At 41.6% G+C, this 21,785-nt stretch overlaps 1 protein-coding gene across 3 annotated transcripts in view; it reads right to left on the reverse strand.

Moving 5' to 3' along the window:
* nfatc3a (nuclear factor of activated T cells 3a) overlaps positions 1–21,785 on the reverse strand; it is a 64,129-nt gene that overhangs the window by 22,189 nt on the left and 20,155 nt on the right. For all 3 annotated transcript variants that reach the window (XM_056383277.1, XM_056383293.1, XM_056383286.1), the window contains exons 2-6: positions 20,260–21,442; positions 15,268–15,430; positions 1,864–2,063; positions 1,272–1,444; positions 582–722 (exon numbers count right to left, since the gene is read on the reverse strand). In XM_056383277.1, coding sequence (XP_056239252.1) covers positions 582–722; positions 1,272–1,444; positions 1,864–2,063; positions 15,268–15,430; positions 20,260–21,442 — 1,860 coding nt within the window. The remainder of the gene's footprint in view (positions 1–581; positions 723–1,271; positions 1,445–1,863; positions 2,064–15,267; positions 15,431–20,259; positions 21,443–21,785) is intronic.

Raw genomic sequence — 21,785 nt, forward strand, 5'->3', positions numbered from 1 at the left:
TACATGTCAGTCAGTAAGTCAGTAAGTGCGACATCCTTTGACAAAATCACATACACGTATTTTAAAGACAACAGATTGACACCTGTTGTGGATCCACTGAAAATGCCCCCTGATGATGCAATACAAAATGTTTGTGCGCAATTGAAAAGAGCAAATTGAAAGAGCAACAGTCAGTGGAAAAAGTCCAACACTTGGCCGACAAATGGTGTAACTTCATGACTAACTCAACTCTATCACTCAGTCATGGACATTCGGAGACGCAGCGCTGGGCTGTGGCCAGTCCAGCCAAAAAATGTGGCTTTAGCACCAATAAATGAAAACTGAAATTAGAGCAATTTATATATTTTTCCCTGGACAGGGAAAAAGATAAGTGAACTGAAGATTGAAAGGGAGCATAGACATCCATCAACCATGACTTCTATAAAAACCTTCTGTTGACTTGAGCAAATTCACAACAATCAAAGTTTGTTTTTTGTTAAGTCTGTCAGACAAAATGAATGATGATAATTTTGTTACATAATGTATGTTGGCACATTTTCTGTAGTGGTGGTTCAAGGCTAAGCTGCTGTGTGGACACTTACCAGGGCCTTTCTCCAGGAAGATGACCTTGGACTCCGGGAAGAAGTTGGAGCCTGTGATCACCATCTCTTCTCCCCCGCTGACCAGACAGCTGGTCAGGCTGGATTTCTCAACCTGGGGCAGCTCTTGAGCTGAACGCTGGGCTGGGAGAGACGCAGCAGGGGTTGAGGAGAAAAGAGGATGATCATTTGCTGAGCTGTGTTCATTCACACTGCAGTCTGTTTTTTTAGTGTGGACTATGGATGTACAACAATATAAGCAGGCAACGTAATAGGAGCTTCTAATAATATCATGCAATTTCATATGAAACTGTCAAAAATATAGCCTGGAAAATGACCACAGATTCACACCAACAACTCTCCCTCAGCCTGAACAAAAAAGGTAGTATTCATTGCAGAGCTATGGTACTGGGATATGTAGATTAGGTAACTGCTAGGCTAGAAATGGTAGAGCATTTACATTTTTAACTCTTATCAGATGTTCGTATCTAAAGTGACTTCAAGTGAGTGGACACAATAGATTAAATCAACATCCTTAACTGTCAGGGTGCAAGCTTTCTAATCAAGAAGTGTGTGAAAAAGTTTGTGTGTGTGTTTGTATGTGTTTGTTTTTCTTGTACGTGGTTTTCTGAATGAATATTTTTGGGTGTGTGAGCATTTGTGTGAGACTCAGGCAAGGAAGTTGACACTCACAGCACTCCACAGGAATGGAGGCAGCCTGCAGTGACAGCACCTTCCCGTTGGGTTGAGGGATGTGCACTCTGAACACCACACGGACCCGTGTGTTCTTTCTTCCTATATCCGTCTCCCCCTTCCGCAGCTCAATGTCTGAGTTCCGCAGCTTAAGGATGCCAGCACAGTCGATACTGCAAGATAGAGGGAAAATAGTTGGCCCCATACGGCACCACTGGGATAGGCAATCATCTGAGATATATTTAAGCAGAGAAGGCTTGGGAGTGATAAAAACCAACCACAAGTCCAGCAGGAGACTGGCAATGAGAGGCAAATTAAGTGTTGAATCACAAATTAAAAACGCCTGTGAATATGATTTATTACAACTGTAAATGAGAAAATCCCTCTCTGCTCCATGGGAAACCCTCAAAGTTTTCTTCTGCGCCTGACTCTCCTGTTGGTTTAAATTAAGAAAATCTATAAAATCCCTTTTGGAAGATGTTACAACGCTGTATAATCATAAATGTTGTTATTTTTTCATTGGATAGGGTTTCCTTCATGGTGGTAAGCTCATAACTGAGTAATGTAACCCTGAAGTGCTTCTGACACCTACCTGGCCGACATGTTGTTTTCGGTCAGGAGAGGAATTTCGAGAACTTTGGTGCTTGAGACCATAATTTCTTGGCTGGCTGTGGCTACGGTTTTCCCGGTGATCCGGTGCACCTGGTAGAAGGCGTGCGGCCTCAAGTAACGGTCGTCTGCTGTTCCGATGAACATCTGCAGGTTGACAGGCTTCTCACTGTAGCCAATGAGCTGACATGACAGATAAAGATAGAAAAACAGAATAAAAACAGATGTGAGTTCTTATGATCCAGATGAGAGGTGTGAACAAAGGAATACTCTCTTCATTTCCATTGCCTTCAGAAGGCCACTTTTTTTGGAGGGAATCTAAATGTCAGGTCGAGGGTGTTGCGATATTTCTGGCAGGGCCACTGGAGATTCATCTGGCCCTTTGGCCTCCGACCAGTTTCACACTGATGTTTTCTACTAATAGTCTTATAATTTTTTCCCCTTGCAAGTCTGCTCCTTAACAGGATTTTTGCAGGACAGTGTTACCTCCAAAAACCTTAAGACTTTGAAACCAGGTCCAGTCAACTGTTCCAAGAAAAAATGAAGCTGTATTCACTGAAAAGGGAGAGAACACAACAACACTGAATAGGCTTTAAATTTATAAAAAGCACAAAAAGCCAGTGTACTAAATTATCATACCAATTAACAAAAGAAGAATAAATGATGGCTTACAAGTCACTGCCAAGATGATGATGATGACAATGTTGATTTATAGATTTACCAGACAAAATATTCAATGACTTATTCAAAGAAGAACACTGATCTCCAACATGTTCCTATGTTGTTAAAATGCAAAAACGCAACAGCACATAACCGGAAAAATGAAAAACTAACGTAGAAATCTGTGGAAGATTAATATCTACTGGGCTCAACTGATATATACTCCTCGAATAAATATTAAATTTGACATTAAATTATACAAAAAGCATCATTCATATGACCCTTGATTCTTTCTGTGAGGTCTCATGCATATAAAAACGCTTTTAATGGTTACACTGTGGTTAAATGGAAAAAAAAATGCTAGTAAAAATGTCAACGGCCTTTTCAAATCCGGTGGTTCATGCGTGCCAACCTGGTTGGCACCTAGCAGCAGCAGTTGCTCTCTCCATTAGTCCCTGAGTGCTGGCACCCCTGTTTCCACTCAGACAGGTGAGATGTTCAATGAAGGAAAAGTGTTGCATGTCGGGTAGAGACAAGAGGAAGATGGAAAGGAGAGCAGGACCTTTCCTCCTCAGAGGGACAGAACAAACACACAGGCCACACAATGCCACTACTGTTGTAATGTTGTACTTGGCAGCCTCTGTCACAGCAGGATGCCCCCCCTCTGCATATACACACTCCCACCATACTGCCCTCATAAAGCCACACCTCCAGCTCCAATGGAGGGCAGCCATTGAGGGTAACAGAGAAGAACGAGGTCTTTCATTGCTGTTTCACCCCAGGAACTGCCAAGCCTCAACCCTACCACAGCTGGCTACTGACCCTTTCCTCCCTGCAGGTTTGCGTCACACACCGTGTCAATGTTTGGTACAAACGTGTGGTGGGTGGAAGGAGAGACAGTGGGTGTAGCTTTGGATTTGTCATGTGCTGTTCCAAAATCAGCTAAAATAAAAAGGCTTAGATTGGTCACAATGAGGCCCTGGAAACATATGTACCTGAGAAAAACAGCGGACAAGCACTACCAAAGAAACCCATGCTTGGTTTCAAAATATTGACTTTTTCTGAAACTAATGATTCAACTGTGGTGGTTTACTGTAGGATTATTGCACACAACTTATTTCCAGCTCTGGTAAAAGGTGCAATAGAATCAGTCTTCATGGGAACCGCTGTCATTGGATGTACTGGCATCTTGTGCTCACTTTTGCAACTTCCTCTCTTTCTCTCTCGCTTGCTACTTCTGCGATGTCCCCTGTGGTGAAAGACGTCAAGGTATGGAAGTAACTGCATTGAACTGAGCTGTGGAAAACTGAAATATGCTGTGTTTACAGCAGGTTAGGTGAGGGGTCGCGCCTCCCGAGGCTTATACTAGGCAGGCAGAGCAGTCGAGCTTAAATCTTAATTATGCTTCACTGTTCTGAACCAAATAAAAAGCTATCTAGACAGGGTAGCACTGCTGAACTCAGTGAAGACCCATTTATTCTCAAGAGAGTGCTGAATTAAAAATAATACAAGGGAAAATCAGTTACTTTTTTTTTATTATTAAAAAAACACCTTTTGTTACTACTTAAGACACAGCTAGTTAGGAGTTCACAATTACCTTAACCTAACCCCTTCAACATGTATGACTGCGTTTAATCAAATTTTATATCGAAAACTTCTGTCATTTCGACTGTGGTTCTCCCATGTCTCAGGTTGATCAGGAGTGGAGAGACTAAAGGCTACACACAAGTCTGGCAGAGAAGTTCAAGTCCACACATAGCATCAGAGTGAGCTGTGGGAAAAACAACTGAGCTTGTAAACCTGCCTGGTTAAGACAGGTCTTCCTTCTGTACCACCTGATGTTTATTTATCTAGCTACTTGAGTATAGATAAGCAGTGTCTACAATTGAGAACTTAGAAAAACAATTAATGGGCACAAAGGGAAAAATTAACACTACCACTGGCACAGTCTACAAGAAGCAAATCTTTACATTATTAGCCTTGCACTGAAATGAAAAAAGCAATTTATTTTACACTAGACAGAACGACTTTCAAAACATCCCTAAAACCTTTACTCTTAGTCAGTGATTACTTTGCCAAATGCTGAGTGTTTTTCTTCTTTTTTCTTAAGTCTTTAAATAGGATATAAGACTTCCAATCTCTAGGCTGTTTTGAATCAAAAACTCCCAGCCAGGTATGTTGATACTCCTTCACGACATCCTCCAAATGAGTTTTTAACATCTCAGTGATTTAGGCATGTCTGTTGTTTGGATTGAAAGAATAAACAGATAAGTGATTAGTGTTGTTTATGGACATGTGTCTGTGTCTCTCTGTTTTATACCTGATCTTGAGCCTGCCGTTGGTTCTTATAGGGCAGAGATTGCTGCAGGAGACAGCATGAAACGACCAGAGAGGAAGGATGACCAGATAAGGCAGCTTCCACACAAAAACACATGTAAACTCACACAGATGGCATGTATTTCTTAGATCAAATGTCTAAACTGTCACTCTGCTTTTCTCACCATCATCCCTGTCCAACTGGAATCAACCCACTGAATGTTCAAAACTATTCTATGTGGGGCATGAAATGTATTCGGAGGGAAGTTGCACGAACGGAACAGAATGAGGCCCCTATAATAACCAGTAATAGGTTCATCTTTGAAAACCACATTAGATCTTAAGAGCCACATGAAAGCATAAATCCTGCTAGTAACAAGCTAACAGGTAATTATGCGCCCCTGCCTGAATGGATCCATGGCTATAAATGACACCACTACTCTGGATTCAAAGAAACATGGAGTCACAGGAATCAACAGTCTTGTGGGTTGTGTTGCTTGTTTTATGATCATGTCTGCACACTGTGGAAGTGAGTGTGTGCATGTGTCTGTGCACATGCCTGTAATGCACATTGTATGTATATATATGTGTGTGTGTGTGTGTGTGTGTGTGTGTGTGTGTCTCTATTAATCAGGGCATGTTTATTCACAGCACCATGTGTGTTCCAGACAGCATAAAATGAGTTAACAGTGTCTGGAGGAATGCATCTGTGAGAGACGTTACACGGACATAAAAAACTGAAAAAGCTTCACGGATGTAAATTAGAACACCGGGAAAAAAAGCACAGGAAAATGGGAATAAAAATGAGGAAAAAAAGTCAGCTGTATGATTTAAAAGTAGAGTGGCACCTATTTGATATCTGTGTTTTCTTTTTGAGACCCTCAAATTGTCAAGGTTAAACACGTTTAACGTTGTGTTAAATGAAGCAGAAGTTGTGTAAGATTTATTTTTCCAGTTTGTCAGTTTTACCCAAAACTATGAACTGTCACCATGAAACAAAAAAAGTCCTTGATTTTTTTCTTTCCTTCCATTTACCCTCTTCATCTCTGCCTCTCTCTGTGTCCTCTTATATTTTCTCTATTTCTCTGCACATGAGGGATTTGGTGTGGAGCCAGAGTGTTGACAAACATACACTTAGCAGGCCAGGAGTTCTTTCCAAATCAAATAATCAACCAGGAAAACCTGATTAGAGGGCCAGAAAGAAAGGGCTCACTTCAGCAGTCCCAGTGAATCAACACTCCCGGCCAAACAGAAACATACCACACAGCCAGGCTAATTCAGTCACTCTGCCACAGTCACAACTGTTACTAAACACACAATTATCATCTGTTTCTCAATTCAGTTGAATTTGATTAATTTAGATAACTGGAAAAGATAGAGCTGCTTTACAAATGTAAACTCTAAAAAAAAAAAAAAAAAAAAAAAAACTGACTCAACAATAACTAAACAAATCTAAGCCTTACAAAACAGCGCTAGCTCCAAGAGTAACGTTTACTTTAGCAACAAGGGCCCAGTACATGGAACCCATTAATATAAAAGGTGGAAGCTGAACAGGAAAAGAAACAGATCAGAGAAGGTGTAAAGTTTTTAGTTCTAGTTTCTCCAATACCTCAGTACAATTTACTTGTTTTCATTGATCCCAAATTTTCAAATCAATGCAATTGACTTTCCAACTCGGACACTATGTTTTACATCCCTGAGACAGCATTAAAACTGTGTAATGAATGCTGACTAAAATGATATCATATCATGCGCTCCTCAAACACCAGTCTAAGCACACTTCAGGGGCCTATTTGCACCTTCAGCTCAGAAATGGGTAAAGCACCACCTGCAAACAGCAGGACGTAAACAAGGACACATGGATAGTGCCATGGTCCTGGCCGATGAGGCTTCTCAACAGTGAAATGCACATGACACACACCCTTGACTTGTTTCACATTCCTGAGTCACCCCTCTGCCACCCCCTAAATCTATGCTTGAGTGTGAAATACCACAGGAGGGTGGTCTCTGCACTTTTAACTCCTCACCTTTCTGCCTGTCCAGACTGCACTGAGCCAAGCTGGTCAGTCAGTAAGTAACTGAGGCCTGATAGAGATCAGTTCTTATATTAAACCACAATGACATTAAAACCGGTCACATGTACCCGGGCCTGCGCTCGATCAAGCCTGTAACTACCTTACGGATGCCGCTGCTGCTTCTGCCTGTGGATCGAGTTTAGGATGAACTCTCTCCCCTAAAATAAAACCGCTGGATACAGTTACATACTCAGCTCCCACTAAATAAAGTCCCTGCTTATTTTCGGCCTTCATCTGTTCCACTGATCCAGTAATAAGGCAAACAAGCTGAGGGGAAAAACATCTCCCATCACTGCGTACACAAAATGCTTTGTGCACACAGACATACACACAAATCATTCTAACTTTTCTTTAAAATACAAAAAATACCCCACGAAAAAAACACAGCAGTACTAAGAGCTGATCTGAGTGCGAGGAGTTTTGATAATGAAATATTAGCATGGGCACAGCTGAAAGGGAGAAAATCACCTGCTCCCTGCAGCAAAACACTCTCTGTCCACATACTGGGTTTCATCAACATCTATCTGCAATGATCACACCTGCCATTCATTTTCTGTTTATCTCTTGTTCTCATTTTATCCTCTCCTCTGCTTTTATTCTTTCTCTCTTCTCTTTCCCTCTCATATCCTCCTGACTTCCCTTCCTCATTTCAACTCTTCTGACTGCTTTACCCTTTTGTCAGTCTCTCCTGTCCGTCCCTGTCCTCGCCTCTATTCTACCTCAGCCCAAGCCCTCTACCGTAACTCGACACTTTCTCACAGCCAGCGCCTCACTCTGCCAAGTTGTTTCTCTGTGTTGCTCCACTGTTGCCATGGTGAGACTCGCTCTGTGTATGCAGGATTGTGTGTGTATGTGTGTGTGTGCGTATGAGCGAGCAGCGATGTACACTCACATTGGTGTAAACTACAGCCCCGAAGCTTGTGTCAGAGAGAGTGTGTGCTAGTTAGAACGTGTGGATTTAAGCACATTGACTTTGGTGTAAACTGTGGCCCTTGGAAAGGTTTGTGATGTGTGCGAGTGTGTATGTGTGTGAGAGAGGCAAAGAGAGAGAGACAGAGAGAAAGAGTGAGTGTGCAACAGATGTAAAAACAGGAGCAATGGTGGTCAAGGTCACGAGTGGGCCCATTTTATCTGGCAATGGTTTCCCTACTGTGGCACTACAACCTGGGATCTATGGACACACACAAACACACAAACACACACACACACACACACACACACACACACACACACACACACACACACACACACACACACAGGCTTGATGTTTGCCCAGCACACTAGGGAGGGCAGAGAGAGCCAGGGGGCCGGTTGACTGTTTGTTTAAACAAGGTCAATACATGCGCACGCACATGCATGCGCCCGCGCACACGCACGCACACACACACACACACACACACACACACACACACACACACACACACACACACACACACACACACACTCACACACTCACACAGGAGCGTTTACTGTATACTGCATGAGGGCTGTATATGGCCTTGCTAGACTGGTCCAAGCTCAATTCCTCTTATTCCCCATTCTATCCTCCCCCACTTTCCCACTCTCTCTCTCTCACTCACTCACTCTCACACACACACACACACACACACACACACACCACACACACACACACACACACCTCTCTGTCTCTTTTGCTCCCTCTCAGTGACGGTTCTCTCTCGCTGTGCGCTAAGCCTGATTACAACAAATGAGAGCCAAGCTTCCAACATGTTTACATCAAATACAGCCCTTGGGCAAAGCAACACTAGCTCCAGCCAGTTCACACACTGCACGGCTCTGTATTGTTGTCTGAGTGTCTCCGCATTATGGCAGCTAGTCTACTGAGAGATCATGCAGAGTTGGAGAGAGAGACCTGTCACAGTATGACAAAAGCTTGACTGTGGCACAAAGCAAGAGGGCAAGAAAGTAGAAGATAGAAAGCAGATAAGACAGAGGTAAAGAAAGATGGACAGAATAAGGGAAAGTGTTAAAGAGACTGAAAATGCACGAGTGAATGACAGAGACAGAGAGAGACAGTAATTAGGTCACGGCCATGCATTCAAGCACTGGGATCAAAATCATTTAATGCATCCAAGCTGGTGGAAATATTAGGCCGTCTTGGACAGCTTCTGTCGTATTCTCTTTCACATCCTTGTCACCAGACACCACAGCTTCATTTAGATTTATTAACTGTGGCAACAGTTTTAAAGATGGCCATAATATATTTTCCAAATGACTGTTGAACTGTTTATTTTTCAGACTAGTGTTGTAATAAAGAACAGTCCTATGCTGTGTTTGTCTGGGCTCATTTTGTCTGTGTACTGTGTAGTGTACATGTGAGTGAGTGTGATTGTTTGTTCACTGCATCTGCTAGCCTTTTTCTGTTGTGCCTGCCTGTCCGTAGCCCAGCAGGTAATACCAGAGGGGCTCCTTATATTTGTGTGGGTGCAGCAGCACTCAATTAAGCTGGTTAAATACGCACAAGGATACCTCAGCCAGCCAGAGAGGCTTTGGACTTATATGTCTCCTAGCAACAGGTGTTCAATTATGGTCTGCAGCTAGCCCCTGAGGAATGGCAAAAACAGCCAGTCAGCCAGGCACAAATGTAGCCATCCTGCAATGTACAATTATTTTAAAAAAGTCAGATGGTCCACAATATTGCAACATACTGAGAAGCAACCTGATCTTGCACAAATTTTGAATAACCTCAACAATGTTCTTAACACTAGCACATCATTAACAAAACCACATTGCTCCCAAGTCTGTAAAATGTCTATTGTCTATACAGTATGCTATTGTGTAGCGAACATATTTCATTCTAGAAAAGTTTTAGTTTGTGAAAAATTTGTTTCAACCATCAGAAAGTTCAAAGACTTCTCTGGCAACCAATACTTCATGAGGGGCTGGATGAAGGTTTTCTATTTTGTTGAGCTTAACACGTGAAAAAGTGGTAATTCTTCTGAGGGATAAAAGCGGCACAAACACTGTTGACTGATGGACTTCTGCAAAGCTACACTGTGGCTATTTAACAATATCATTAGCCCAGTGTGTCTGTCTTTGCATAGAAATACACAGCATTCCTCAAAGAACCCACTGCTATGAATCATGTCTGTCAAAACACTTCAGTGTAAACACTGTCACGCTTTGTGGCCTTTGTTTGTCTGGCTACCATAAGTACAGACAGATAAGGAGCTGACTGTTAAGACCATTGCCAGTCAATGCTATATGAACCCAGTCTCTCTTTAGATCACTGATCAACAGCTGGTCAACACCTTCATATCTTTCTTTCTAGTATTAGCTGGTGGCAAACTCCCAACACCCTGCAGACTCATGTTTTATTCCGAGCAAGTGAGATGTATTTTTGTTGCCAGAGCACAAGTTACTGTGACATAAAATTCAATGGCTTGTCTACTCCTTAATATGATACACCCCACAGTACACTAAATTGGTTGCAAGGTCACAAAATGATACAGGACAAGTGGCAGAGTACACACAGTGCACCAGTTAACGACATCAGCAAGCTGAAGTATGATAATAAGCTCATTAAACTAAATCGAAATAATTCTGATGCTACAGCAGCTCCACAGCAGTGGTTTATTTGCTTCATATTTTCTGTGGCTACACTTCTGTACAGCTCCTACATCCTGTGTCTGGGGCCAAAAACCGCATGGTTAGAAATCACTGGTTTAAAACTGCTCCTCAACTGAGCCATTAAATTCTAAACAGACACGCTGAAAAAATTAACACACCCATTCACTCTGAGGAAATAGTTATCCTACAACATCCTGAATACCCTTTGGATGGGAGTCACATGGTGAGCGATGCTTTAGACATTTTCTTTCCTTTACATCTAAAGGGAAAAAAAACACATTCAATAGTAATTTTGAAAGTTCCTTACCTCGCTAAACAACAATTCATCCTAAAGCTCTTCAGTAATATTTAGCTGCTGGAACCCTCCAAACTCCAAAATAACATATTAATTGAACAATTTTTAAAATACATTGTTATTTATCTAATAAGTGTTTGTGCACTTGTGTGTATGTGGGTTAGAATGATAGAAAACCATGAGAGAGAAAACCTTGTGAGTGTCCAGCTGTCATTGTTGAATTAACCAGTTACAGTAAATTCTGTGTGGTTTTGATGCTGATAATTCAGCTAATCCATTTTTCTTGTTTACAGTTTGAAATGTACATTTAAGATGAACTTTTTAATGTTTTTTTTATGTAATGTTGTTGTTTTACTAAAAATTAATTTCAAGACAAGACAAAAAGCCCTATGACAGTAGCCTCATAGTCTGACTGACCACGATCTGTTGAGTGAAACACCTGCTGGGGCTCCCACCCAAAGATGACTTTTAAATGATAGTGACAGAAGCATTTGCATGCATCTCATTGCATGTAATGTGACATACCCACATAATTGTGTTCTTGACTGCTACTATCAGCCGTGACTCTGGGTTAAATGCAAGTGTATATTATTGGAATATACAGGGTAATATGGGTTGGTATTCCCTGCTACTGAATGCTCCACCTGCTCCAACCTTTTGTTGTACTGTCCCAAAATACAAATGTCTATGCCAAGTAATCCTAGTTTGCAGACTTCAAACAGGCCAGATGAAGAAAACTAAAAAAAACAGAAACAACAACAGACAATGCCCTGACCCCGCCTGATACCAATAGTGTCCAAAGGTCCCAGGCCTGATGAAAAATGCAAGGCCAGAAGAATTTAGCATTAACACACCAAGGAGAAGATATCTTAATAATTCACGCTTTTTGTTCATACAGAACAATACAAACATTTTAGATGAAACATATAAAAGACCAGCCCCAATCCTCCTTCCTCTGACATTCTCTTGTTTTTCTGTTGACACAGCAGCTCAGTGGTGCATTGATCTGGGAAACAGCGTGGCCACAAAAGGAAGTCATCTCTATGTCCAGATGGCAGCTATTGCGTCATCTGGTGACATCACGCCACCAGACTCAAGACCCAAGGAGAATACGAGGTCCCGCAGAGCCCAAAAACACGTAGAACTACAATCTGTAGAGAGGGTAGTTGCTTGAGTATCATTGTACTTTAGATCAAAACATAAAATCCTGTTGGGATACTTAATACTTTCCATTATAACAAAGTCCTTCTTAATGTTGCCGCCAAAATTATTAAAGTTGGTATTCTAATTCTGGGGCAAAGATGCTGCAATCACATATGATGGTCATTGGTCATTGACCATTGGTCATTCTCCAGGGAATAGCTTGCTTCACACCTACAGCGCACCTGGGAAACATAATATCTGCAAGCTTGTTAACGGTTTCAAGTGGTCTGACCCCCTTATATCCAATGTATACTGGGTGAAAACCGTGGCTGACTTTGTCAGTCTCTCCAGTAATGTTTGTCTACTATGACTTTTTAGCATTAAATTTAACATATGTCTGACATTATATCCAGCATCTCATTGTGTGTTCTCAAACACTTATGCAAAGCACAGTGTGTGTTGGTTTTTGAAGTAAATGTGTTTCTATAAAAAACAATAATGAGATCACAAGGTAAAGAAATGAGCTTTTAATATGTTACTTTTTTGAACAATGCATCAAAAAGAGGCTAAGAAGGCCAACAATAGAGGGGTGGATATTTAGTAAACAAAGATTGACTGTTAGACCTGCTGGACAAGTGCTGATACTATCTATCTTCAGCTGTTAATTTTATGTTGACTGTCAGTGTTTTTAAGAGTCTAAACAGGAAGTCGGGACCCAGAGATGATTTGTGTAAGTACAACATGTCCTAAAATTATTCTGGAGCATAAACTTTTCTGTAAAAGATCAGAGAGGCGAGTTACTTTGCATTCAATATACAGGAAATCTGGAGTAAATTCTGGATTAGCAAATTATGGCTTGACATTAGCATACTATATCACAGTATTAAAATTTCTAACTTTGAAAACTGCTACTATACTGAAAAAAGTGGAGCAGTATGTATAATAGCTGTATAAAGAATGATTAAGATTTCTGTAGTTTGCTATAGCATATATTCCACAATCAAACAAAAAAAATGGACTTCCTAATCAAACTCACTTGCTCCTCCCTCCGTCTCATAAAACTCATTCACCCACACATTTTCTCTCTGTGCACAGAGCTCTGCAAACCACTGCTCATGACAAGCAAATGCTGTCTGCGATTCTCTCGCTCTGTCCTTTACAACCTATTGCTCTTTGTCAATTTGATCACGAATGTGTGTTCCAGCAGTGATACATCTGATTTTTATTATCAGCACTGGGGGTTTCACCATACAGCTAATGAATGTCTATACCAGCTATCTATATCTATATCTCTATCTATAGCAAACCAACCAGAATCTGCTGTATTCAGCCTAACGGCAAACTGACTGCACTGACTGTCAGGGCTAAGCATGTAGGTTACTCTAGACCAGATTCCAGCTGGGTTTGGAATCAACTTTGAAATTGCCTCGTCTGACCTAAGATATAAGCTCTCTACTTGCTATCTCCTGCAAGAAACTGCTATAACTAAACAATTCCCTCTGGGGTGAGGAATGAGGGCAAGCATGGCAAACGCCTGGTTGAAAAAAAACTGACAGCTAAATTATGCATTGTCACATATGGCAGGATAGCATCTTGGTCTAACTGAGGTTGAAATGGTTAATGATTGGCCTGGAGGGAGCCTGCATGACTGAATGCATGAGGACATAGGCTGTTTCTAAAGCAACAAATGGCAGTAATTTGGGCTTCATTGTTGTTTCAGGAAATGTTGTGTTCCATCGTTGTATTTTTTAATTGTTATATCTTGTGCATATTGTTCGTAATGAGCTGTGACTGAGTTAGCCTAAGGACTAACCTACTTCCTATCCATAGTCCCAAGCTATGAAAATCAAAGTTAGCCACACCCAATAATAACAAAAATAATAATAATCACACAAAGATTTTGCTGTGCTTTCAATGCATTTTAACACATCTTACCATAGATAGAATACAGTATAATACATTTAGATATAATTTCATCCCTTTTTTTCTAGTTTATTTCTTACTAACTTTTCATGTGCGGTGTCACAGAAGTGCACTTGGGACCGATAATATACTGTATTTAGAGCAATGAACAAACAAAACCCAACAGTGGCAGTAAGCTGAAGATTTATCCATTCATCCACATTTATCCACATTTTGGTTATGAAGACAAAATTTCTATTAATTTCTACAATGTAAAATTTGACAAAGAAAATGTAGGCACCACTGCAATTCTAGTAGAGTAGATACAAGGGTGCAAGATGTACTGAGGATAGTGGACTGTACTTAGCAATCCTATTGGGCTGAGTGGTCAGCTGGCCGAACTGTCAGTCTGAATTTAGCCATTGTCAGGTTCCACAACACTGGTCATGGCCCGGCTCTAAAGCCCTGCCTTAATCATACACACAAAGGAAGCTTGTCAACGGCCTCTTGAAATGTTAATGAGACTGAAATCTTCCGCTATTGCTCTCTCTCTATCTTTCTCTCACTCTCCCGGAGAGAAGAGTAGCCGTAGCTCTACGTAGGCTCACCTAGTCTCTCGCAGGTGCTATCAAATGACAGAGCAGCTTACTGGGCTATAGTGACAGCTCTCTTGCCTGCCTGCTTGTCTTCCTGCTTCAACAGGTTGACTGACAGTATTACTGTGGGAGAGGATCAACATGACAATCCACACATGCAAATATGTAACATGAAACCCTAAATCTAATGATCATTTACAACAACCAGCTGATATTTGAGTTGTAAGACTGTACAATTCCTAATATAGTCCAATAATGCAGCATTAGTCTTAGTAACAGCTACAGATGGATGCTGAAGTCATTGTGAAAAGGAGATGAGAGGATTTTTAGCAGCATCCTGCTGAATGCATCAGTAATATTCAAATACTGACATTTCTGTTTCAAGTGTGATGGGTGTTTACATGTACAAACTGCGGACAAAACTTATTTCAGTCACGTGCAGAGGGCAATTCCTGCAAACTGTAAAACAGCCTCTCAGGAAGCTGCTGCTACATTCAGCAAATTGATTGTTCGATTTCATCACCGAAGGCTGCAAGAGTTGATGTCTTGGCAGAGGGAGCTGGATGATAAGTGCTCAGTGCACAGGGACAAACTTAACTAATGCACGGCCAGCATTATGTTAACGCAGACAGTAAATCAGTCATGACCTCAGAGGGGAATTTAATCCTCAGTATGGTACAGACATCAGTGCTCGAATTTTGTTTAATGGAGCAAAAACACTGAGTGTATGGTCTGTAAAAGAGCTTTGATGGCTGAGCGGCAGTAAGTACAGCAACCCAAATGTGTATGAAAATGCCCAAATAAATTACCTTCACGATTGGGTGGCCACCGGATGCTGCTTTGACGGCTCCTCGGCTGCCCTCTGTCTCATAGTGCGCTCGGTGGTGGGCTTTGGGTTGCACCTCTATCTTCAATTCATATTGGCCAAACTGGCTTGGCAGCAGCCAATCTAAAGGAGGCAGTGAGGAAGTCCTGGGGAGAGAACACCACAAACACACACACACACACACACACACACACACACACACACACACACACACACAAAGAAGAAGAGTATATTAAAACTTTGCAATTAAACTATCATAAAATACAGTGTTATGCAAAAGATTTGCTCAAAATTTCATTTGAAACGGAAATGTGGTTATGGTAATTATGACTGTAAATATGAACAATCTGTCCTGAGGCTTCAGACTACGACAGCACAGAATCATATCAGTGATGAAGAAAGGACATTTTAACGGCCTTAACAGTAAGAATTTTCCTATGAAACTCTGCTTGGGTAGATACACCTTCATATTTTCCATATTTCAAATTCTTCTGTACAGATGTGTTAAAACTGTGACATAACAATGTAAGGTCAAGCAGGACAACAACCACTCTCTCTACTTCATGGCTGATGACAACAACCTGTCTTACCACTGTCTCAAAAGCATTCAAAAGCTAAAATGGTGGTATTCCCCTTTCATGGTCTTAGACAGTATAATAGGTGCAAAATGGGGGTATAATGCACTGTGTACATAGCCCCAGCAGACAATGAATCACTGGAATGCCCATATATATTATTCCTCTTCTTAGACATAGCACTTGTAATAAGTCAACTTAAGACTTTAAGGGTGAATCATATTCTAAGGGGGACTTTTCTTTGTGAGTCTTCTGTGTGGGTCAGTGATTGGGTGGTAAGATGAGTGTGTGTCAGACCCTGAGCAAATTACTGTGTGTGTGTGGGTGTGACTGTATACTGCACTAGTGTATATTTTATGTGTAGTGCACCAAAGGGCCTTGCATTGTGCGTTTTTTCCTCCCTGTCTCATTTAAAAAAAAAAAAAAAAAAAAATCTGGCTAGGCTACAATCATATTTGAACAGCTGCACTTGAAAATAAAACACTCAATGGACTTCTCCACAGAGAAACTGGGTCTCTCCATCTTACTGCATTAGATCAGTTTACCCCCAGAAAAATACTATAAACACTGGCATTAGCCGTTAGTGTCAACGAAGCCGCAGTCTATTCCAATAATATTATATATTTAATATTGTTGATTACAATTGATTTAATTATATTTATCATATTTATGAACAATCCTCACAATTCACTAAAAAGTTTTTCATTATAGTGAAATATGCCTCATTACGAATATATCTCAAACTATCACTATTTTTTTGTTTGTCATTATCTTCACATTTATGTCTCTTATTAGCTTCAAATGATACCAAAAGAAATTTTCAGAACATTGCTCATCCACAGTTTGGTTTTGGTTGGTTTACAGTATATTATTAGTTTACTTAATATTTCCCTACACAAAAGTCTCCTTTTTTATTCTGCTCTGTAATATTTGTGCAGAACTCCAGTGCATATTGTATGTTTAACCTGACAAAGTACTTCACTTGTAGAACAAGCCACAATCTAAACCTTTGTAATGTCTTGATAGTGTACACAGTTAATTAATCATGATCCAAGAAGCCTACTGTAGGGCAGCACAAGCTATATCTGTGTCATCCAGGTGTTTTGTCTCACAGCAGTTGCAAAGTGCCATTGTTTTTTTAGCACAGCAGTATACACAATCATAAATCAAACTGTGTATGTATGTCTATGTATCCATGCACACTCCCACTTTGTCCATGTTCATGTGTCTAAGTCTATTGCCCTGCATGTTAGACCTGAGTAAGGAAACTAACTGTGCTGTCTCATGAGCTAAAAGGCAGACACTCTATGCTACACACTGATCTCTGCCTCAATGTTAACCACTGTAAGCTCTTTGTGCACCCTGTCACATGGTGGCATAAGCTTTTATTTGGCTCTACTCAAGACACTACAGGCTCCTAGCATGCAAACGTACTGAGTCTAAACTCCATGACAGATATTTGACAGTATAAATAATTTTTAAGGGAAAGTTTGCTAAGTTTTTGCCAGTATGGCTGACTCCCCTAATTCTACCCTTTCCAAATGCCTGTCAAGTGCTGGCTACGTGTAAACCAATCTGATCAGACTGAATTAAACACATGTGAGTTAGGCTTTCATAGGAGCCATTAAACTTCATAAACTGCCAACAAACTGGCATTAAATCCAAAGGAGAAGCTGCATTTTGGAATGAAAAGGTATGTGTCTGATATTTTGTAGAAATTTTGTGCAGTTCATGGAAGCCGTGTGGTTAGAAATCTAACTGAGTTACATGTTGGAGATTCTCCTACCACATATGACATGGAAATGTCCCCTAAAACCACTTTAGGTCAAAACTTGTTACATAAACACTAACTTGCCAGGTTGAGAAAATCCCACATGATTACAGGCACATATACCACAAACAGCTGTTATGCACTTATCATGTTTAGCTTTTTTCTTCTTATGATTTACCATATGGTTATTACTGTGGTGAGCAAGTGCCATGATGAACATACAGTGTGCTATAATGTGCTATGTTGCAATGTCAAAATACTCAGTTCAGTCCTTTTCCGTTTGATGTTCAAATATGGTTTTCACCTGACAGAAGCTCTATCTAAGATCAAACGCTCTAACACAATGTAATAGAGGCATCACCCTTATGTTTTCCTCCCAGTAGGCATGACATAACCACCCAGGAAGTGTGGGTTTGCATGGCTGCTACGGTAACAGGAGTAGAGGAAGACAGAGGAAATATGATCTTTGTGACGGAGCACAGCAGGAGCAGCAGCCTATGTCCTGACATAGCATAACCTTTCTCAAATGTCTAAGCCATAGAGTAGGGGCTCAAAGTCCAGTCACATTCCCACAACCTAGTCTTCTCTAAAGTCTTCATCATTCCTCTAGCATCCTTTCTACCCAATGAATTAGGTAATTTTGCAGCTACACGTTGTGTGAATGTGTGGGCCAGTCACATTTTAAGTCACAAAGAAATTACATTTTCTTGCAACATATCAGTAGTTTCATATTGAAAATCCATTCAAAGCCTTTACTGATTGCCTTATGGTTTACCAGTAAGCATACATACAACCTCCAACTATTAATACCATCAGTACCCCTGCTGCTTCATCAAATGAAACTGGATTTCTCATCGCACAAGTTATCCTACTTTTATTTAAATCCAGTGATGTAGTGGTTACTTGCCGGATTATTTTTCTGCTAACAAATTCTAGTCAGGTGTCTGTTTACTCACTGGAGCTATACTAACTGCATTTACCACATAATAATACTGCCCTTTTGTTCAAATAAAGCTTTTGGCAACCAATTCATACAAGTGCCATTTAATATCTCATTATAGACAGCTCAGGGTATAGTGCATGGGCAGGCTCTTTGTCAAAACAAGCGTCTGAACACCCACCCAATTTTTAATGCCACCCACTTTAACCCAATCCCACTGATTCCACCTGGACCATCTGTGCAAAACACCACTAACACACATATGCATGCATATAGGCATCTTAACAATCTTCTATCTCATGGCAGACAGGAACTCACCTGACCTGACTGTCTGCTGTGAAAATGGAAAGCTAGTTCTACCCTATATTTTATGCCAGTGCTAGTGACTACTGGAGGTAGGTTGGGCAATAGCACATTAGCAAGGATCGCTATGAGGAAATACTTGTAGGACACAATTAGAGTAAACAGCATTGTTGCAAAAAGAAGTACCGGTTGGGTTTTTCATGATATAGCACTTAACTCTACAGCAATGTGGACATTGTTCTGTCCCTGTCTTAGCTGTGGCTCTCTTCAGAAATTTCACTTACCAGGGCAAGGATGCAAAGATCAAATGGTGACTCATCAGAGCTGACCCTGTTATTGTCTGGAGAGTGTTAGGTCTTTGTGAGCGAGCATTTGTGTTATGTCTATCCATGTGTGTGCATGCATGTGTTTGCCCCCCTTGCCATATGTGCCCTGTGCTGATTTACAGCGCTAGGGGCCAGTGCACACAAACAAGGCCACGTCTTCATCTGCTGCACACATTGAAGAACCGACAGCAGACTCCTCTCCTAAAAAACTCCATTATGAGTTTCTGATTGCACCCATCACTCTTTAATGTGGAGTGAATGTGGATTGTGCCTGTGTGTTTGCATATGTATGTATGTTTGGAGGACTTGTGGGTGTGCGTCCCTGTGACTCCCTTTGCACACTAATAAACTTGTATTACTCCACGATGTAACTAAGTCAGATTTATACTGCTGATACAAAGCTCAAAATCCCCTATTACTGAACATTGATCTGCAGAGTTCCATCAACAGGTCTATTATTCATCTAAAATGCTATTTGATACTAATTTACTGCACTGCAATGTTTACGCTTCCCTCCTAGATCAAAAGGGGTTTTCAATCTTTATGACAGCGCACAACACTCAATAAAAACATTCACCACTGAGGTTTATTGTTTAGCCTTGGCCTACTAATTGCTTTTAAGACTGACGATACATGCTGTCTTGCCAAGTGGTGATTGCATTAATAATTCACAAAAATACTGATAATGCTGGCATCAGCATATCACCTTCTGTTTTTGCCTCTTAAGTTTAAAACACCTGCAAGCTTTAGGTTGTCATCCATTAAAGAGTCTATTCCTCGCAAATACTGGCAACACAACTGTCGCCAAGTCTTTCTCAAATACAAACAGGAAGTAGAATACAACAAAGTGACTGCAACAGAAAATTCTTTCAGCCAGTTGAGAAAACAGTCCACTCTGACATTTGAAAAGATTAAAGGCACTTCATCTCCCACTGAGTCTTCTACATCTGCATAAATCATTTGCTTTGGCTGGATTAGAACACTGCAAGATGGGGCTGAATTTGGAAAAGATTGTCCTCCACCTTTTTCTGCGTATTCTCCTCAACATCAGCGAATTTACCTGAATATAGGTGTATGACCGGGCTTGGGTTTATTCCATGAGAAGTGGGAGGGGACTGAGAGGAACTGTTCCCCAGGCCCATCTTTCTTCAGGCTGTGCATGGCCTCATCTGAGGGAGAGTCTAGATTAGGTGACATATTTCCTTGGTCATCTAGCCCTAGCTCCCCTTTCCCAGACTGCATAGCTGTTCTGTCCTGTGAGGTCTTCCTTGTCTTGGATGGGATGTCTGCCTCAGATGGGCAGCACTGGAAGGGCGACATGCCTACAGAGGGACTGCCAACCCAGGTGTCCTCCGTAACGCTGCCCCTAGGTGAAGGTCCTGGCGTGGGTGTGGGTGAGTGATGTGGAGACAATGAGCCGGGATAGCAGATGTCCGCGCTAGAGTGACGCCTCTTCCCACATGGTGACGTGGGGCGTGAGGAAGGCCTGGAAGGTGGCCGAGGGCTAAGCCAATTTTCGTCAGTGACACTGGTGCGTGGCGAGTGGCAGGGGGACTGTCGTGGTGACAGGCTGACAGAGTGGGAGTGGTGCACAAAGGCGGGGTGGTGGTGCTGCCAATGGGGCTGCTCCTCCAGAACTCCACCACCAGTGTGAGGGGAGGCACAGCCTGGGGAAGTAAGGGGGGAGCCTAAGGTAAACCGGGCAGCTGCTTCATTTAGCTCGGAGTCAACATCATCATAGACGTGTGAGAATGATTCACATGAGGAGGCATCAGAGAACCAGCTCCTAGAGGAGAGGCTGCTGCATGGGCTGGGGCTGAGTGAAGAGTCCCGGTATGAGTGGTCTAGCCGCAAATACAGGTGGTCTCTGGACAGGGGCCTGTCACCATGGTAGTCCCCATCAGGGCCATTGGCCCTCAGATCCTCCTCATTGGCATCCATCTCCTGCTGGCAGCTAGGGGAGATAGAGGTGATTTGGATACTGGGGCACTCAAAGGCCTTTGGTGCCTCAACAGGAGCAGAGGGCAGTAGAGGGGAGGTGCCATACTTGGAGTCTTGTGGCTCATAGCTTGGAGGCTCAGATCCTGGTTTCTGTGACTGAAGGCGTTGGGAAGTGTTGATGACCTGGGAGTGAGACTGCATGCCATGACGAGGCAAGCCAATAGACTGGTGATTAGTGACCATAGCCTGGGGCTGGCCCACATTTAGTATGTAGAATGATGTGTTGTCATCAGGCTCCAGATCTAGAAGAAGAAAAGGAGGGAAACATTAAGATACAGACATCTGGAGAATATTTTTTGTTTATTGTATTTTTTTCTCATTGTCTCTTAGTTCAACTTCACTGAATTAATGAAGTACAAAAACACTGTTGATGTAAAATCCTGATCAACAACACAAGCTTTTAAACTTCTTGATGAGATCAAGATTAAAACTGCACGAGTGACCTTGGACAAAAGACTATACCATATGTATGGCAGCGCCACAAGACACATTGATGCAATCAGTTATGAGACCGTGCCTATGAGTGGCACATCTACGTTTGTGTTTGTGCAGACCAAGCAAAAACACCTGTAAGCATACAACCAA

The sequence above is a fragment of the Seriola aureovittata genome, chromosome 1 (genome assembly GCF_021018895.1).
Source record: "Seriola aureovittata isolate HTS-2021-v1 ecotype China chromosome 1, ASM2101889v1, whole genome shotgun sequence".
Classification (NCBI taxonomy): Eukaryota; Metazoa; Chordata; class Actinopteri; order Carangiformes; family Carangidae; genus Seriola; species Seriola aureovittata.